At 43.4% G+C, this 19,883-nt stretch overlaps 1 protein-coding gene across 1 annotated transcript in view; it reads left to right on the top strand.

Annotated features, from left to right (window-relative positions):
* Positions 1–8,841: 8,841 nt before the first annotated feature.
* SYDE2 (synapse defective Rho GTPase homolog 2) overlaps positions 8,842–19,883 on the top strand; it is a 28,096-nt gene continuing 17,054 nt past the window's right edge. Inside the window, exons 1-2 of the mRNA XM_085067974.1 lie at positions 8,842–9,105; positions 12,536–13,243. Coding sequence (XP_084924100.1) covers positions 8,997–9,105; positions 12,536–13,243 — 817 coding nt within the window. The 5' untranslated portion in view covers positions 8,842–8,996. The remainder of the gene's footprint in view (positions 9,106–12,535; positions 13,244–19,883) is intronic.

Here is a 19,883-nt window from a genome sequence, read left to right as displayed (position 1 = left end):
TCACATACATGTGCAAGGTGCAGCTCAGGAAGGCTGCAAACTGGTATGAGGGTCTCAGCAATAACTTAGCCTGTGACACCTGATGAACTGTAACTGTATGCATTATTAGAATGTGCTATTTGGGGATACATCTTCCAAAGGGATGCTAAAATTGGCAGCTTTACAATTTGACCTGATTTTCTTTTGTTGCTGGTTGTGAAGACAGAAGCCACTACACAGTTAAAATCTGTTGTTGTGTTTGGTTGGGTTTTATTTTGAGAAGTGGGATAATTTTAGTTCTTCAGTACTAAAAATTAGATCAAAATCCTGGCAACTGTACAACATAAATGAGCAACCTTGCAATAAAGGGGTTTTTGTCACCTTGGAAACACAGTTTGAATAAGCTACTTGGAGTAATTTTAGTTTCAGACTTCCCTCTGCCCTTGTCCCTCCCATGCAAATTCTGTTTTTACACTCAGTATATCCGGTTTAAATGTGTTTCTTTCATATATAGACAACAGTGGAATTTGCCAGACAAAAGTGGAAGAACACTGAAAATGACCTTGCACATTGTGTTTCAGAGCAGAAACTGGTGTTTGGAAACATACAAAGTTAAACCTGTCCAAAACCAGACTTTAAAATCCATTATTTTCGACCTCAGAGCTCAATGTAAAAAATCCAGGAGCTTAACTTTAAATAATTGGTTTTTACATACCAGTGGGTCTTGTTATTCTGGAGAAGAATATGGCATTTGGGAAACAAATTTTAGCTATACAAATTTTAACCAAGGAGGAAAGTCGAGGGAATAAATAAGGAGAAATAAATAAGGAAAAATTGATGTAATCTATCATATATACATGGTCTTTCAGAATCCCCAGTATTGTGATATCCATGTGAAATTCGTTGTATTAAAATGCTGTGGGTCTTTGTTGTGAACATTACACAGATTATGCTGTGGCGTAGCTGGAAACTCAAGTAATTACAGAAGAGATTAGGATAAAGTAGTGCTTCTATCCACTGAAGAATGTAAATATTTTGAATATTTTCAATAGCTCACACTTCTCTAACAGATCTCACCTGAAGAGTACCCTTACTGTGAGTGCCCACTAGAGAAAGCACAGAAGCCTTTGTAGCGTTTCCCAAATCAACTTGAAATCAGCTGAGAAATATTGACTTTCCACTCCCACAGAGAAAATATTTCAAAGTGAAAAGTAAATTGATTTTCAGTTATTTGAAAGAGTAAATTGCATTTGAATAGATGTTTTATTGTCCAGGTAATATTCCTGGAATCTCAGAGGAACCCATGTAGGACTGGATGGTGGTCCCTGTGCCAGTGCCTGGTGTCACCTCTGCCTCCAGCTGTGTGGTCTGCTAGGCTGGACAGGAAAAAGTGCCACCCAGGACCACGTGCCATGGTCTGAGCAGCCATAGAAGACCAGCAGGACATTACACCAATACATCACATGAGACATGATGAGACAGAACAGCTGACTAAGATTTGGGTAAAATGTTTGGAAATGCTTCCTAACCACATGACTGGTGAGGTTGCTGGGATAATAATAGGACCATATAACATGACATGCTTAAACCCAGATTGATTTGAATATGAGCAAATGGAGGACATGTATGATTAAGGGAGCACAAATTAGATTCTAAATCCATTTTTCTCCTCCATTTTCTTGGATTCTGTTTTGTCTCCTAGGAGTAACTGAATGTTATGATGGACATTAATAATTAGAGAAGGTTGACCATACCACCTTCCCATGAGCTGCTGTGCTTTTGCCATTCCTTGTTATCACAGAAGTGAGTGAGTGAGTGAGTGCTGGGAGCAAGCTGTCAGCAGATGGTAGGCAGCAACTCTGGCAAGTTTGCAAATAAGGGGCTTTCCCCGCTACAGCCAGCTGGCTCAAGCATTAATCTCCTTGCTGCACTGCTCTTTACAAGTCAAGAAAGCTCATCAGGTCAAAACATGTATTCCATACTGGCTGTCCAAAGCAGAAAAACCTTTTTCTCTGATGAAACACAGTTTTACTTGCTAGGTGCACTCCAGGACATGCAAAAAACTCTTCACAGTTCTTTACCATTAACTTCTCTGATTGCTCTGTTTGACACACACACAGTGGAGAGAAAGAAAAGAATATTTCATGTATGAAATTCCACAGATCTCTCAATAGCCTGAGGTGATATACTGTGTTTCTCTGGCTTCCCCTCCCCCCCCCCCCACCATTTATTTTGGCTTTGTAACATACAGGATAACTATAATGAAACAATCTTATATGCATCCATGTAAAATTTCTTGAGTAATAGAATTATTCAGCTTACATAAAAGAGAAAAATAGACTAGGTCCTTTCAGCTCGTTAAAGTCATTGCCAGATTTTGCCTACAGAAATCTCAGATCTGTTGCTTAAAATTTAAGATTATGAAAACACATCTTTAAGGCATTCTTGAGATTAAGTACTTTGACCACAGCATACTATATAGAGTATTTTTAAAGGATCAGTCTTTCAGTTTAAGGAATATATCTATATATATCTATATATTGCTTTTCCTGATACCACATTTAGAAGTCCTCTATACTTTGCTCTGATGTGAAACTCAGAGTTTGGAAGTTGATGATTTGAAAAATGACTATTTCTAATGGCAGAAGTGGAAGAAAGGGGAATCCACTTTCTGAAAATTCCTAAGAAGATGCTCATTAACTGTGTTCCCCAAATTTGGCATTTTGTTGGCTGACAGTAGGTAATTGGAAGTCATTCAAGACATTCTTACAGTGTTGTGAGTTTTGCAGGATTTTTAATAAATAAATTTTGCATATGCAGCAGGTTTTAAGGCCCTGTGCATGATGTGATTTATGATAGATGTACCTTGCAACATCCCCTGGGCTATGCTGGGTGGCCTGGCAGAGCCAGCTGTGCTAAGGGTCTGCAGGTGTTACAAGGACCTGTGCAATATAACAGGCATTGCTACAGGACACAGCTTGAAAACCTTGTAGTTCCAGCTAGATGGGGGATGAGATTCACAATTGTTACATTTATTCTAAATTTGGATTAATAGCCAAAATCTGTGAGAGCCTGAATGGTGATGGACACTTTGTGAACGCACAAGGTCAAGGAGAAAGATGCACCCCAGGTGGACATGGGTGAGAGCTCTGCTTCTTCTCTGTCCTCCCGGGGCAGAAATGGCAAGACCACAACTATGGTCCTGGCCTAAAGACATAGGACAAGATAGGCAGAGAAATGCTTATTTAGTGATTTCATTTCATCCACAGAGAATTTCCTGATGTTTGAGCAAAAGTTTGAAGCTGGTTTTTTTTTGACCAAATGTATTACGCTATTTGCTGGTGTTTACTTCCACTTCAACCCAGGTTGAGTGCCACCAATATGCTGGTTTTGTCTCCATGTTAGGAGAAGGTAATTTTGGTGATGGTCATGATACCGACTATTTTTACAGTATGGGTAATGCTTTGGCTTCTTTATATCCAAAATACTTTGGTATTTTTAGCATATCTTCAGTGAGACTGACATCTTACCATGCCACTGGCATGATGTAAGATTGCAGTCAGAGGTGGTAATGACAGCCCTGAAGTTCAATGATGCATTTTGAAAAACTCATAGAAATGTTTACTTGCATTCTCTAAAACGTCAAATACTAACTTAAAAAAAATGTGTAAGATGCTAAAAAGAGCATTAATTACTGTCTTATTTTTGCTTAAGCAACACACAGAAGGCAGAGCTGTGAACATTCCTGCTGCTTAATTTAGCTGATAACTATGAACAAAAGCATTTCCATCACATTGCTCATTTGAATCCAGGTTTACCTTATATGGCTCTTAAAATCCTTTCCAGTTCAATTTTAATTACAGTTTAACAGGACAGGTAGACCATGCCCCTGGGAGCAATGGGCTCAGCACTTTACAAAAAGGTAGGGTAACCATCCTGATGCTGTAGGTCACATTGCCAGAGCCCAGGTGGCCCATGCCACTGGAGTCAGAGAAGAACTGATGGTGGCAGTGGCCACCCACGTTTTGTTGGACATGGCCAAGCAACAGCAATGCAGGTGTAGTGTACCAGGTGTAAGATCTCGACAGTGGTACCTCTTAAAGCAGTTTTGGTTGAAGAAGGTGTCTGGCAATGATGCTCACGAGAAAGAGCCAGTGGTCTAAGCCAAACATTTAACTGTTCTTGGAGTTTAAAATATGCTTTTAAAAAGGGCAGCTCCAACTGCAAATATTTCCAGTGACCAGGGAGCAGATGGTGGACCCATTTTGGTAATGAACACCTTCAGCTTTGTCCAGCCTGTTGTCTATCAACCTCCTCAGGTTTAGAATATAAATGTTTTATTCTCCCATTGGTTTGTCTTCTTAAGATAAGCAGCTGTATTCTGGGCCTCTGGGGTGCCTTGGCTGGCCAGTTCAAAATAGGGTGTGGGGGTAACAAAGGTATGGATGACTGTAGTGGTGTCTGCATCTGAGAGAAATCAGTCATTTGGCAGGCTGGAGATAAGACACACAGCTATTAGCTGCCTGATAGAGTTTCACGGGATTCTTATTTCAGTCCATTTTGATGTCAGGAAGGCAGACGCTTTCAATAAAAAGAGTGCTCATAGATTTTATTGGGGCATTCAAATGCTTCCAGTTCCCAGCTGTCATCAGCTCCACTTTAGTCATATAGTTGTCACTTTATCCCTCTGTCTGCGACAGGTCCTGAGAGAAGAAAGATACTGATTTGTTAAGCTTTAATGAAAAGGAGACTCATTCATGTTTCCAGACACTTTTACTCAGAAAAATGAATCCCACTGAAGGAAAATAAAGTACATCTTTCCACAGCTACATCCTAAATTAATAAGAAATTATTATTTCAGATATATCTGAGGTGACCTTGTCCGCTATGAGGGATGGAATTTTCCAAAGTCAGACCGGAGCAGTTCAAAACCAGCCCCCAAGTGTGTACAGAAATTAAAACCTGTGTACTTAGGAAAGCACAATTTCTTCAACCTGTCTGCTGAGGCAGAGCTTATCTCTGACACTGTCAGCAAGGCTGGAAATGTTATTTTTCAGTCTTTTATTAGCAAATATTTAGCTGCATAATTTTATCATTCAACTATATCAGTGCTCAAACATTGCCACCTATGCATCAGCACCTTCACCAGGGATATCCTTCTAATCAATGCATTTTTTTCCACCTTAAGTTGGACTTTTTGCCTGTTCAGTTATTTACAGTTCTCACATTATCAATTCAGGAAAAATTAGGTAATTGGAGAAATCTCAATGTGTTAATGAAAAAACTTTTAAAAACATTTCTCTTTGTACCATCAGAAGAATACTGTTTTCTCTTTCTTAAAAGTTACACTGTTTAACTGGTCCTAAATATTTGCCAGTCTTCTTATTAGAAGCCTCTTCAAGTTGACGCAAGCTCCAGTCCTATCCTCTTAAAGTAGCTTTTACTTTTTGTAGACGGCCAAGTAAAAGGACTCACATTCTGCACTGTGTGCTTTGCAGCTCCTGAACAAAACAGGCTGAGCTGAAAACAAAAGCTCAGCTTTGACTCTTACTCCACTGGCTCAAGTTAGTTCCAGCCAGATCCTTAATGTTACTTTATCTGCAGGTTTGTTGGTTTTTTTTTTTTTTTGGTGTGATCAATGCCAACTCTGTTGGGCAAATACAGGATGCATAGGGATTTAAAAAAATCCAGCTGCCAAAAAGAAAAAGTGCTTTGTAACCACAGTTTGGAATGGAAACAATTTTCTAAGATACAGATCAAACTGTGTTTATAGACTCAACTATTGGCAGCTTTTCATGAGGCTATTTCCTGTGTGCCTATTGCATAGAGGAATAATCTAAGTGCTTAAACTAACATTTAAAACCATACAGAACATGAAGGAAATACTGTGTGAAGCAGCATGGAAAACACAATAGTGTTGAATTTTCTTTTGTTTCCATAGCTAATACTCATGGGAGAAGGCAGTAAGTACTGCACACCAAATGCCAGTACTCCAGTTCTTTGCAGGATTTGGTCCTCACTCTGGCCAGTACTTACTTTCTACTAACATTATTTTAATTGCTTAAATATTCAAGTAACAAACATTTTCAAAAATGCCTCCTAATTACAGGAACTTGCTAAAAGTTACATACAGTTACTTTAAGCGTAGCAAGTTATTATTCCTTAGGAAAATAATTCAGAGGCATATGTAAACAGAAGGAATCTGATTTCCCATTAGAACAAAGGGAAAATCTGAAGGTCTGAAGGTAAGAGTCAAAGTAGATGTAAACTGGTTTGCTCAGCTTGAAATGCTTGCAACAAATTTTTCTTGTAGAAAAAGCCCATAATTCAGCTGCTAGCTATTTTGAATCTTTCCAGTGTTTTTCAGTGGGGCAGATTTCCTCTCCCAGACTTCAAATGCATGCCCTTTGCTTCAGGCATGCATGTGTTGGTGTCACAGCTCACCTCCTGATAGCATCAGTAAGGTCAGGGCAGTCAAGCTGTGGTGCCCATGCAGAATTTTAAGGGGGATTTTGTCGCTGGTGTTCTGCTTGGCTGGACTTCATTCCTTCTATCCAAGCCATGTCTCAGCTAGAGAGCATGGCAGCTCCAGTAGAGGAAAACTTTATGGTTAGAAGAATAATTTAGGTTGGATGGAACCTCCCTGGAGGTTGTCTGATCAGCCCCAACACAGAGCAGGAGCCATGTAGGTGAGTTTGGCCAGGGCCAGACATGTTTCCAATTCTCCAGGATAGAATTCCCACAGCTTTTCTGGGCAACCTGTTTTGGCAGCTAATTATGGCATGCACAATTACAAAAAACCACATCAAATTTGTTTATACTTTTCTTCTTCAACTGTATCCTTACAGATCAGTTCTGGGAGGTATAGTAAAAGGCTTAGCTTTACATATTGATTCCAGCTGGAAATCAAACATTTTTGTTGGGAATGAAAACCACCTGAACAGGTAAGATCAATTTAGATGAGATGGTGTTGGGATTTTACTTTACCCAGACCCTTGGGTAATAAAGAAAATGTAATTGTGAATGAATTTGCTGGAGACAGATGCATTAACTGTACACAGTGAGTGTGATGTCAGAAAAGCACTGATAGTTTTGGGTTTATGCATTTCTTGCATGCCAATCTGCTCTAGATGCAGTTTCAAACCCAGTCCATGGGTGCTGCAATGCAGCTGTCAGAGGGAGCAGGATCTGAGGCCACAGGGACAGAGGCCTGGTGGATCCCTTGGGACTCACAGCTCATCTGCACAGTATTAGGACTGTCAGAGCCACCACCATCTCTTCTGGAATTTTTCCCAACCAAAGGCATTCTGGAATGGTTTTACATCTTGCTCAGAAACTTGTACACAGATATTTCACAACATGTGTATTTAAAGGAATGTAAATGATTTCACAAGACAGGATGGCAAAATAACATTTCAAGTTGTTGCCCTGTGACATATGATGACTGTTGTGAAATTTATTTTAGATTAAGAGAAATCACAACTAATCAGTAACGAGTTGTTTTTACATTGTTGAAATACAGGTATTACTGGGTTACTTCTGCTGGTGTCTCACATATAAAGATTCAAAATTTTATCAGATGAGAAAATTGTTAGACTTTCCTAAAAATCTGGTAAAAGAGGAAATCTGTGAATATGTGTGATGTTCATATATGGTGTGTTGCTTTCTCAAACAAGCACTTCCTTTGGCCCAGGATTTGAGGCATGCAGAATGCACAGAATGCCTGTCTGCTCCCAGCTGCCTTACACAGCAAGGTGACAGCCAACGGGTAGGAGATGGCAGTGGGTCCTCTGCTGTCACCCACAAGACAGGTGTACTACAGATCATTTGTAAGCCATGCCACATAAAAAGCTGCAAAATATACTCCTGAACTGTTTATAATGAAATTAAACGTAGGAGATGTAGATCCAGGTACAAGTTAACCAAGAAAACTGTCTCAGTACTTTATCTTGGTAAAAACTCAATGCCGTATCATCTCCTAGAGATCAGTTTTGAAGGGCTGTGCACTTGCTAATGGAACCAATGCAGGATGCAGCTGAGCATCATGTACACCAAAACTGGATTTTTGCCCTCTTGAGCAGCCTCAGTACATTATTTGCCCTGTCCCGATGCTGTTTGTCTTCTACCCGCGCGGCGTTTGGGCTGGGATAGCAACAGCTGCTAGCAGCGAGGCCAGCTCCATCCCTGCTGCGCTGGCATGGCTCCTTCAGCGCTGGAGCTGCTGCTCGCTGCACAGCAGGCCCGCCGAGAACCTGCCGGGAAGCGAGACCTGCCACATGCACGGCCTGGGCCCAGCGGGCACAAATCAGTTTGCAGCCCACAGATTTGCTTCTCTGGGGGCGGGGGTAAGCAACATCAAGGGAAAAGAAGTATTTAAAATATGCCGCGACTCCTTTGGTCTTCGTCAAGAAACGCTACACACATGGCTGCCGAAGGAGATGATGACACTGAGGGCCGCCGTGGGGAACAGGGTACCGATGGGGAGGCGGGGGCCGGTGGCACGGCACTCCCGGGCCCGCGGGCCCCTCCGGCGGGCAGGACGGGCGCGGCTCGGTGGGCACAGCACTCGCTGCCCGGCGCGGCTCGGCGGGTACGGCACTCGCTGCCCGGCGCGGCTCGGACGGTACGGCACTCGCTGCCCGGCGCGGCTCGGCGGGTACGGCACTCGCTGCCCGGCGCGGCTCGGACGGTACGGCACTCGCTGCCCGCCGCTGCTCCCGCAGCTCGCCGCTCTCGCCCCGCCCGCCCCTCACCCAGCTCCGCTCCGCTCCCCCGGGGCGACCCCGCGCGGCGGGTGGGGCGGGGCGGGTGCGCATGCGCGGCCGGCGCCCTCTCACCCCGCTCAGCTATGCCAAGTATGTGCGCGGCGGAGCCGGGGCCGGGCGCGCGCGGCGGCGGCGCCATGGGGCGGTCGGGGCCGGGGCTGCCGGCGGGGCCGCCGCGGCGCTCGGGGGCTGTGCGCTCCCGCGGGCCGGGGGGCAGCGCCCGCTGAGCGCGGCGCGGAGGCAGCGCCAGGCATGGCCGACCCGCTCCGCAGGACGCTCTCCAAGCTGCGGGGCAGAAGGTCCCAGCGAGGCGCGGCGGCGGGCGCCGGGCACCGCCACGGCGGGGTCTGCGCCCCGCAGGGTAAGTGTGCGCCGGGCTCGGCCGCGAGGCTCCGGCTGCCCGCCCGCGGCCGCTCCTCCACCTGCCGGGCAGCGCCGGACGGGGGCTCCCGCGGCGCCGGGATGCTCCGTGCCCGCTGCCCGCAGCGCCGCGCCGGGCCGGCCGTGAGCCTGGGGCTCGAGTCGGTCCTCAGCGGCGGCGGCGTGCCTTCGGTACCTGCGCCGCTTCTGCGAGCGGCAGTTCTCGTGAAAGCGAGAGCCGCTGGCGCTCAGACCAGCGCTGTCCCGGCTCGTTCTCTTGTCCGACATCTGCTTGTCACTCCGCGGCCGCTGTTCGCCCCAGCCCGCTGGGGTTGGTCGGTTTGCTCGCTTTTTAAAGATGCGCTCGAAATCTCGCAGATCAATTTTCAGTTTTGCCATTCTGCCATTTAGATACATAGTCGTTATATTTTATAGTTTTGTTAGGAAACTTAGTGAAAGGGAACGTGTTTAAATATCGGCCAGAAGAACTGTGAATTGTTTGATCCATATATGGAGAGGCTGGAAAAAGCTGTTCCCTGCTTCCATGCAATCTGCACAGCAAGGCATGGGATCGTGCTGAAGTATTTTCTATGCCCACGGAGTTGGCAGAATGTCAGTTTTGACCTCAGTTGAGTTGAAACATTGAAGCTTTGATTTCTGAGCATACACGTGTTGTTACTATCGTGGCTTAACTTGAAATACTGATTTATTTAATTTTTTTGTTGATACAGTGAAAGGCGAAGGGAATACCTGACTTTTTTTTTTTTCTTCTTGGACACCATATTGAAGCCTTTTGAAAAGGAACTGTTGACATGTTCAGTATTTGTGTGGAGACATGGTCTTAACTACATTAAGTATAATATTAAATATATATGTTAAAATGCTAATAGCAAGCAGCATTCTTCTGAATGAAACTTTACAAAGAGTTTGTTCCTTACCTGTATGTCTCTCAAAGCTTTGTATTTATTTAAAATCGACTCATTCCTCTAACAGCTAACAGCATTGAAAACTTGCACTGTGATATCGAACCACTGGTTGTGCAGATACTTGCATGTGAAGCAGTTTGTTACTAAAATAAACACAGGCATAAGGGCTTTCAGGATCAGGGCCAAGTTCGAATAAAGGGGAAGCAGTGCTTGCAAATACTGCTAGCAATTGCAGAAACTGCAGTTGGGAGATGTATAAGTGTATCATTTGGACGAGTTTCAGTGAACATTTCCAATCGATGACCTCTGGCAGCATGTTGGCTGGTCAGAGCTGGGCTTGTCCTGAGTCCTGGCAAGGTGGTAGGTCCCCTCAAGCAGCCTTTGTGGGGAGGCTGGGAGCTCATGGTTATTATATTTCTGCACTAAGCTTTTGCAGATGGTTTGTTATTGAGATACCTGGGTGGATGTTGAAAGCAGAGTTTTCTGCTGCTGAGGCTGAAGGGCAGCCTGAGGCTGACACCAGATGTGTTGCTGGGTGTATGTTTAGGCACATATGTGCTTGTTAGGAGCCCATTGTTTTGGGAATTGTAGGCTGTTTTAACCAGTGCAGAAGGACCGATGTTTCTACAGCAGAACAGGAAGTAGCAGATATTTTTGTTTGTGGAAATACAGCTCTCGGATGCTCCATCTATTTATGTCACTGGAGCAGGGACCATCCTTGGACTGAAGCAAGGACTTTGGGATAGTTGTCACAGGCAGGAGGATGCCTGCCCAGGAAGTCCCTGATCCAAATATACTTCTTGGAAACATAGGCATAGCCCTGTGCCCACTGCAGATTAGTTTCTTATCATTTTGTTTAGCCCTTACTTGAAGTTGTAGTGTGACAGTGTGTAAGGAGGAACCATTACAGTGGCATGCTTGCATTTCCGGGCTGTGGGTGGGAGAAGGAATATGATTGCTGCCAAATCACTGAGATTTTGACAGAGATCTGCATTCACATTTTCCTCAGATTCTGTTACTTGACCGGCTTAGGCCCTGGTGTAGCAAAGCACTTCAGTGGAGGTGTGCAAAGGCTTCAAATGGAGCACGGTTAATTTTGTTAATTCTTCGAAACAAGTTAATTCTTCAAATCACAAACAGTGATTATATTGCAGTTTAGCTGAACAAGCAAACTGTACTCTTTTGAAAAATCACCAAATGATGAATCCTTCATCAAATAAAATGGTGGTGTTTCAGATCTTATCAAAGATCTCTTTTATCATTAAAGTACAAACCTAAAAAGAGGGTCAAAGGGAAGGTGTTCAAATGAATTTTTTTCATGTCTCCCTTTCTACAGCAAACTTGACTGGATTTACAGGGCTGCTCCTTGAGTCCTCCAGAGAGGTGTCCATATTTTAACATCCATTATTGGTGTGTAAATAAATCTTTGCCGAGAATAATGTTCAAGCAGTAATGAGTAGCTGATTCCATCTGGAATTTCCAATTGCAGAGGGCTTCCTGTGGAAATAGGTTGTTTTATGCGAAGCCAGTTATCCCCATTCAGCCTTAGTGGCTGAACAAGCCCTATTTGAGTTGTCCTGTGCAGAGCAGCATGAGGATTGTCTGACCTGCTCCCTGTTTTGAATGTGGATGTATTTTCAGCTTTCCTTCCAGTCCCAGTGCAGGGTTCACAGCTGCCTGGCTGGGGTGGGCTGCAGCCAGGGTGGGTATGGCACTGCTGCTGGGAGTGGAGCTTGGATGTGCCCTGACAGGGAGCTCAAGTGGTGTGAGTGGCACTTTCCATGGACAATTAAATGTTTGTCTGTTGCTTCAACGAAACTGTGTCAAGTCTTGGGAGCAGTCAGTGGAATTTGTTTACTTGTTGAATAAAATTTTTGTTGTTTAAAAACTTTTCCACATTTCTTCCTTCTCCTTCCTTCTTTTCATGATGGTGTGTTTTGTTTTATTCACCCCAAGTCAGGGGGTGCTTCTGAATTGTAGGATAAAGCTGGTAAGGACAGTCCTTTCTGGAGGTTTTTGTGCAAGGCATATTCTCACCTTTTTTTATATGGAAATCTAGAAATGAATATATGTGGGGGGTTTGTAGCCATTTAAGCAGTACATTGCCTACTAAAAGTAGGGACTATTTCTTCACTGTCATAACTAAACTGCAGAAGTACTGTGTAGTAAATTTTCAAACCAACTGCACCTGAACTTGGCAGAAAAAAGCAGCCATTTCTGTGTAAATATGCATGACCTTTCAGCAGAGCTATCTCACTGCCATTTATCTAAATTACATGGTGTTAAAAATAAAACCAAACAGGCCTGACTCTTTATTAGTTATGTGCACATTCTGCTTTGACAGGCTGAAATCTAATTTTGCGATCATATCAACTTATCTTTTGTCCTTTCGGATGAGGTCTGATACAAGCGTTGTAAGACAGCAATGTGTTCATCTGTCAAAAGCAAAATGATATTCTAAACATTTGTCTTTCCCTCTCTTTTTGCCTTCCTTTCTGGGAACAGATTTCATAGAAAATGTTTACATATCTTCGAGAAGCAGGAAGGAGCCCAAGTGCCCCCAGGCCAGCGAGGTGCCCGAGCACAGGCCGCAGATGAACAGCATCACTGTTTCCAAGAAACGCAGCTGGCTGCAGCAGAGCACCCACCGACGACCTCCTCCTCCTCTGGAAGAAGAGAATGCCTGTAAGGAAGTGCAGGGGGCTGTTATCCCGGTCCCCAAATCCCCCGTCCCGCTGCCTGAGCCCGCGGTGCCGTGGGCTCCCTGCACAGCCGGACGGGAGCGGCCGGCTCGGAGCTGTGCCCTGCCGAGCCCCGGCGCGCTGAGCAGCACCGCCCTGGACTGCGGCGAGGATGGCGACGCCGACGATGAAGGAGAAATATGGTACAACCCCATCCCTGAAGATGATGAGCCCGACCTGCCCGGGGTCCACCCTTCTGCTGTGAATAGCCTTGTTGCTGTGGGCTCCCCGTCGGTTCGGTACAAAGCCCACCCCGGGGGTGACTCTGGGGGGGCCACAAGTCCCCATGAAGGTCCTGCACGCTCCGTGGAGAGCACGGGGAGCAGCTGGACAGCCCAGGCTGCTGAAGGGAGTCAGGTGGATGCTGCACATCCCGGGGAGCTTGCGCAGCAGCAGCGGCAGAAGTTTGCCTGCAAGGCTCCTGGTGTGCCGGCAGCAGAGGACAATCCTGCCTTGAAGTGCCCTTCCACAGGTAAGAGTGCTCAGGGACATAAGTGCTAGGATCTCTGTTGTCTTTTAGAGGAATAATAAACCTTTGTTATGGCTCTTATTTCTTTCTCCACCTCTTATGTTATCAAGCAGATTTTCAGTGGAAATGCATTTCAAGTTCATTGAAAATGACTCAGGACATGAGACTGATGCCTAGTAAGTGCAGAGCTGCACAGCTGTTCCTCAGGCAATCTGTTCATGCCATGTCCAGGTGTGCTTGGCCTCTGTTCTCTTTAGCCCCCACCTCGCTGAAGAGAAAGTTTTTACAAAATGAGCTTGCTGAAGCCTGGTAATGTGAGGACACACTGGGTTTCCTTTGTCAGCTGGTGTCTAGCCCTGGCCTTGGATTCTTGCCTCAAAGCTACTTAATGTCTGCAGAAGTTTCCTTAACTTGCTGTCTGGGACTTTTAATAAAGACTTTTTGGTAGACCATATAAATGCTATTCATCACGTCGCTTTCTGTAATTACTGTCTTGTTGACTGTCTCAGGCTAATCTAATAGACTGGAGAAGAGTGGTTTTCACTTTCAGAAGCCAGCCTCTTTGTTCCTTGTTATCTTTGGCTGAGTGTTTGATAGTCTCATTTCCATAATTCCATTAGTGTGTGAATTAAGTGTCATATTAAAGATTTTTCCCAGTCTGTTAAAAACCCCCAAACAAATATAAAACCACACCAAACAAAAGTAAGCAGAAAAAACCTTCCCAACCCTTTCCAAAAAGGTATTATTTTTAATTACTTATGTGCCTTATATTATCTTGACCTTAACTCTAGTGTCCTGTTCAAAGTTAGAAACAGTGTAAAGTTCAGGAGACAGGGAATTCAAGGTTCGAGAAAGGTTACACTTTCTTTACACTGGTGTTTAAGAGCCTGTATTTCTGCCTGGCTCATCAGAGAGGACCTGAAACATTGGCATGGGAGCTCAGGTGTGCATTGCCTTCCAGAAGGGCTGCCGTTTGGGTTGCCCCTATCCAGCCTTGCCATGCTGGCAGGCTCTGGCCTCGTGTCCCTGTGTGCCAGGAGCTGCTGTGCCTGGATTCCTGGTGTGGAGATTACTTCTGGGAACAGGGTTTGTTTTCAAAGGCACCAGAGCAACTGCTGTAAACAGCAGAAGAAAAAACACTTGGTCTTCTGGGGGCTCCCATTTTGTTCTTTTTGTGGAAATGCTACAGATACAAGCATATTTGTAGTTGCAAAGTGTGTTAAAGTTTTTGGGCATTTATTTAGGAATAGCTCATTTTGTAGCTGCTTCAAATACTTAGACCAGTTTTATTTGCTTGCAAGATAGTTGAGATAATATGTTCTTTGTTAGATTTTTGTCGTTTTTGGGGCACTAGATGCTTTGTAGATATCAGTAAGTGTGGTTATTTAGGAAGGCCATATGTGTCCTGCAAAGTGTTTGATCCCCATTTAGTTGGTTAATCTCTCAATACATTGGTGGCTATTTATTTTTTTAAAGAAATAAATCCCTTTCTGTAGGACCAAAAATGTCAAACCTGTTTTCATACCAAAGATGCATTTATCACTGAAAACAAAGGTGCCCATTTGAAGTGTCTCAGGGAACCAGAAGAAAAGTTACAAATTTCACCTGATTTGTTTGTTATGCATTGAGTTAATTAAGGTACTTCAAATGCAGCTCTCCTTCTACATGTGTTAGGTGGTGATCGCATTGAATAGATTAATTGTTGATGAAGTGGATCCCTGCTGCTCCATAATTGGCTTTATTAGGGAGAAGTGGCTTAGTTCTTCTTTTTAATCCAGTTAAAGTATCTACAGTTATTTTCAGTCAAATTTAAAATGACAGCTCATCCATATAAAATTACTGCATGAAGGGCAACATGGCCAATTTAACTTTATTTGTGTTAGGACCTTGTTTGAATTATACAACTGGAATGAAATGGGTGTCTGTGTTCAAAGAGAGCTGGGTACATTAAGCAGTAACTCCTGTCAAGTAAGCAGTTGCAGCTTTGAGGAAAAGTCTGCTTACCTTTCTTATTTATATGACTTTTATATTTCAATATTGGTTAGCATTAGAGCCTAAATGTTAGATTTTGGGAAGTGCAGACAGAAAAAAGAGGGACAGTACAAAATCCAACAAAATATGTATATTTGTTCATTTTGTCATTTGCTGTTTTCTTCTTTGGACAATGGAAACAATTTTACCTTTCAAACTTTAAACATTATTGCCTTACTTGGATTTCCAACTTTGTGCTGAGAAAATAGTGATGGCATTTTTTTCTTTTTTGTTGTTTTTTGAGACTCTTTATCAGACAGAAGATTTTTAAAAGAAGAAATGGTAGAATTCTGTTGTGACTCTTTCCAAACAGAGCAGCAAATAGGTATTTCCTGTAAATGTTACCAGTACAATGGATCATAGTTGTAGAGGTGCTAATTTGTCCCATAGTCTTAATTTACACTGCTAGCTCCTGGTATTAATCTGGTTACTTTCTACAGTAAATGCCATTTATGTTAATAGGATTTGTCAGGTAATTCCTTAGTGAATAATTCTAGCCTTGTTGTCTTTAAAAAAAAATTATTAGAAATAAGGCGCCCTTATAGCAGAGCTTGGGAAAATAATTCATGGATTTTGTTTATAACACGTACCCAAAAGGTATGAGTAAGAATGTAACTTGGTTCCAAGTTAGTAGTGTAGAAACAGCCCAGCTTGGGCTCTTAGGTCTGTGGGAGAAGAGTTTAAGTGGAAAGAACCCTGGAGGCTGTTTTTAATTATGTGTCTCCTTGCACAGGCAAAATGGTTGTGATTGAAAAACAGAAATATTTTTTTTAATAAATGCAATATGAGAATTTTTTTCATTTTAAAATGTTAAAGTAAATTTTCCTTATAACTCTTTAGGACTGAACTCTTAACTGTGTTTTTATAGATGTGAGTATCACCTGTAAATAGTTGAAAAAAAGCACCCTTTTGTAATGTTGGCTCATGAGATAGATTTACATCATGGAGCTCTGAATAGTGCCTTCTGAAGAATTTGCAATGTTTTTGCTTTTGTGGAGGATTGCTTTTGGGATTAGCGTCTACCTGATGAGTGGAATCATCTTGTGTATCTGTATCTGAGAGACATCCTGGTAGGACTTATGCATTGGAGATTGCCAGGATCTGGACTATGCTTTTGCTACTAAAAATGTACTTGAATTAACTCTCTGGGTGGAAAATCCTTGTAAGGATCACTGTCAACAATCTCTTTCAAATATTATGGCAAGTGAAGATTGATCCCATATTCCCACTTAACCCTGATATGTGCCAACTGGAGCTTGGCTTAAATCCTATTAAAACCACAGTGCTCTTTCTCCACTTAGACTGTGACCATTATCCTGGTTTCCAAATACATCTTTTGGGGCCAATGCAGGCAAATATTTTGCATGCTTACATGTTGCAGGCAAGCTTCCAGCAATATACATAGAGTACACTGGGCAGCAAATGCTATCTACCCCTTTCCTTCAAAATGTTGCAGATATTATTATCGTAATTTAATTTTTTTTTTTCCCAGATGGAAGATGCTTTGTGGTTACCTGTTTTTGAAGTGCAAGGAGCTTTGGTTTCATGAGACAGAAGTGGATGTATGTGAAATATTTGCATGATGTTTGAGATACCAGAATGGTTAGGGGTTTGGCAGAACAGTCCCTCTGCTCCCTCTTTCTCCTGCAGAGGTGAAGCCAGTTTTTTGGTGGGTTTTTCAGGAGTTTGTACACATGCTTTTGAAGGTCAAGGGCTTATTCATGCATTTGTCCTGGATTCATGGGGTGACAATGCCATAAAGACCTGGTGAAAGAGACAACAGAATGTAGCAGCTGTGGAGTGGAAGCAGTTCAGTCAACAAAGTTATTGCCTTTTAAAGTTTCTAATTGGTCCTGAGTAACTGTTTGTATCCTCTGACGGGGAAAATAGGGGCAAAGCTGCTTTTCATGCCCAGTGAGGAGAGTAAGTGTTCGTGAGAGCACAAGTGAAAGACCCAGTGAGGAGAGTAAGTGTTCGTGAGAGCAGCCTGAACAGACAGTGCTTGGCATCACCTTGGTGCTCTGCGAGTGCCTTGGTGCAGCTCCAGCGGCTGGGCAGAGCCGCCTCTGGTTTGTGTGCATCGCACGGTCATTCATGTTCAAAATACCTGCAACAAACTCGTGCTCCTTTGGAGCTACTGAATTCTCTAAGTCTGGTCAGAGATCTAAAGGGCTGTTATGTGTGCATGTGCCTCTCTGCTATGGGGTACTCCGTGGTGGATGCTCTGAGGGTAGCCGCTGGGAAGAGGAGCAGGCACTGCTCGCCCCCTTCACCCCTTGTGCCTGAGTCTTGGGGGGTTATGCTGTAACCATGCCCCGTTTTAATTAAGGCACTATTTAAAGCAATGTATTTTCTATCTTATGCTCCTGTAAAAGTGATCCCTGGGTTGATGGGTTCATCACAATTTAATTAGTATCAGTCGGTATAGTAATCAAAGAAAACAAACTAACTTTACAAAATTCTGAGTGGTTTTTTTGGTTGGTTTTTTTTTTTTACCTTTTTAATTATTTCTCCATTCCTTGACTCTGAAGCATTATGTGAGATAGAGACTGCACTGGTCAAAGTAGTAATTTATATAGGGGTAAAAAAGACCTTTTTTTTACAGGTTAGAAGCAGAGATTCTTCCATTCATTTAGATAAGTAAATAAGATGCTACATAAGAATAATTGCTTTCTAACTCAGTTTTTTTTAAAAGTGCTTTTTAGTTTTTTAATTTTCTTTTGCCCAGTTGCTGATGTAGATAGAGGTGATGCTACCTTACATCTTAATTGAAGTTGCTTGAATTTGATATGAGTTCTTCTCTCAATGCTATTTACAGTTCTGCTCTGAAGTTTTATATCAGAACACGTCTAGAACTGTGCCTGCACCTGAGGAACTTAACAGCCTTTGACATCGGTAGAGCTGATGTGCAGTTTGTGTCAGTTGAGGATCCAGATCAGTATCTCGTGGAATCTACCACAGAAAAACAGCAGCCCTTTTTCACCCATTGTTTGCTACAAGAACAGCTTTGAGATATTTGGGCTTTTTTGTTTTGATTTGCTTTTTCACTTTTAAAAGCATTCACTTTCAGCATTTCCATTAGATGTGAGAGAGGCTGTTTGATACTTCAATAGCTTAGTGTAATAAGCAACTGATAGCTTTCTGACCTACTCATTCACCTCGACTTCTTGTCTCAAAAATATATTACAGGTTTTCTGAGGAACTTTAAAATAACTCAGAAATCCTATCTTAAGCAATGTGACATATATAATAGGGTAGTGAAATGTGCCTGTAAAACAGTGTGTGTTGCTGGCAATGGGTGTGACAGTGATCTGTGTGCTCAAGCACATGTAAACAGCATTAAGCAGGGTCAGACAAGCATGTTTACTGTGCTAAATCACTGCATGTGTCTGGCAGGGGCTGTGTTGTAAGTGCTTAAGACAGGCTGAGCTCTCTTTCCCCTTGGGGCAGTGTTGTGTAGGGGTGTGTCTGCTCCACTGAGGGGACAGTAGTGACACCTGGTTGCATGGGCTGGGAGAGAGGGCCTGGTTTGTGGAGCACTGTGGGCTCTTGGTGTTTCTCTGGCCATGAAAAGGCTTTATGCTTTCACACAGTCATAGTGCTGAGCAAAGTAAAAGGTGGCTTTATACTCTAGCTGAACACACAGGTGATGTTACACACAGTTACGTGGGGTGTCGAGTCATTTTGGCTTGGACTGCATTGTCCTCCAAAAGCTTTTTTTTCCCTGTTACTCATACTGCTAAAGAGTCAGAGGGCATAAGGTAAATGTATTAAAGGTAGTATCTAATAGAACAGCCCAGGCTGGAGAGGACATCAGGTGATCATCTGGCCCACCCTTCAGCAGGACGGGGAGCCTAGATGAGACTACCTAGCACCCTGTGCAGTTGCAGCTTGAAGACCTGCAGTGGTGAGGACTCCACCATGTCCCTGGTTGTTCCAGGGATTGAGTGTTCTCACTGTAAAAGATAAGTTATACACACACACACACACAAATGGTCAGCTGTGTATATAAAACTGACCATCCCTGTGCTGTCCTGGTGCAACAGGTGCCTCTTATGTTTTGTCTTCTCCTACCACCATTCTGTAAGGATATTTTTAATGTCTGACTGCTGTTTACAGCACAGTCTTGTGACTTGGTTGAGAAAAGAGGTGCAACTCAGTTTTGCTGTCACCCTTGTGAGAAAGCTATGTCAGATGGCTAGGCTGGGAAGTGAAGTGTTACTGAACTGTGCTACAACTCCTCCTGCAGCTTGTTCAGAGTTGTCATGTACACTCTTTTAAAATTGCGTGCATACCTCAGCACATTGCTGGCTTTAGTGGAACAACATGTGGCTCAGCGCTGATGGGAATACCATCCTGCATAATACTCGACTGTTAAGTTTCTTCCAGCCACATATTTCACTTTAACTGTTTGGTGCTGAACGCAGCAGAAGTTGGACACATAAAAGTCATAGTGTTAGATTGACTCTTTGGTTTTAATGAGCTGGGGGGGAAGTTTAATTTGCTGGCCTGCTTTTCCAAGCCTGTGCCAGACTTTTGACAGAAAGGGAAGATTAATGTTAGAGGCTGCAGTGTGGCACTGATTGCTATAGAGCGCTCCACGCCAGCCCAC

This window comes from Lichenostomus cassidix, chromosome 8, assembly GCF_008360975.1.
Source record: "Lichenostomus cassidix isolate B80296 chromosome 8, HeHo_3.0, whole genome shotgun sequence".
Taxonomy (NCBI): Eukaryota; Metazoa; Chordata; class Aves; order Passeriformes; family Meliphagidae; genus Lichenostomus; species Lichenostomus cassidix.
This window is presented reverse-complemented; position numbering and strand designations above follow the sequence as displayed.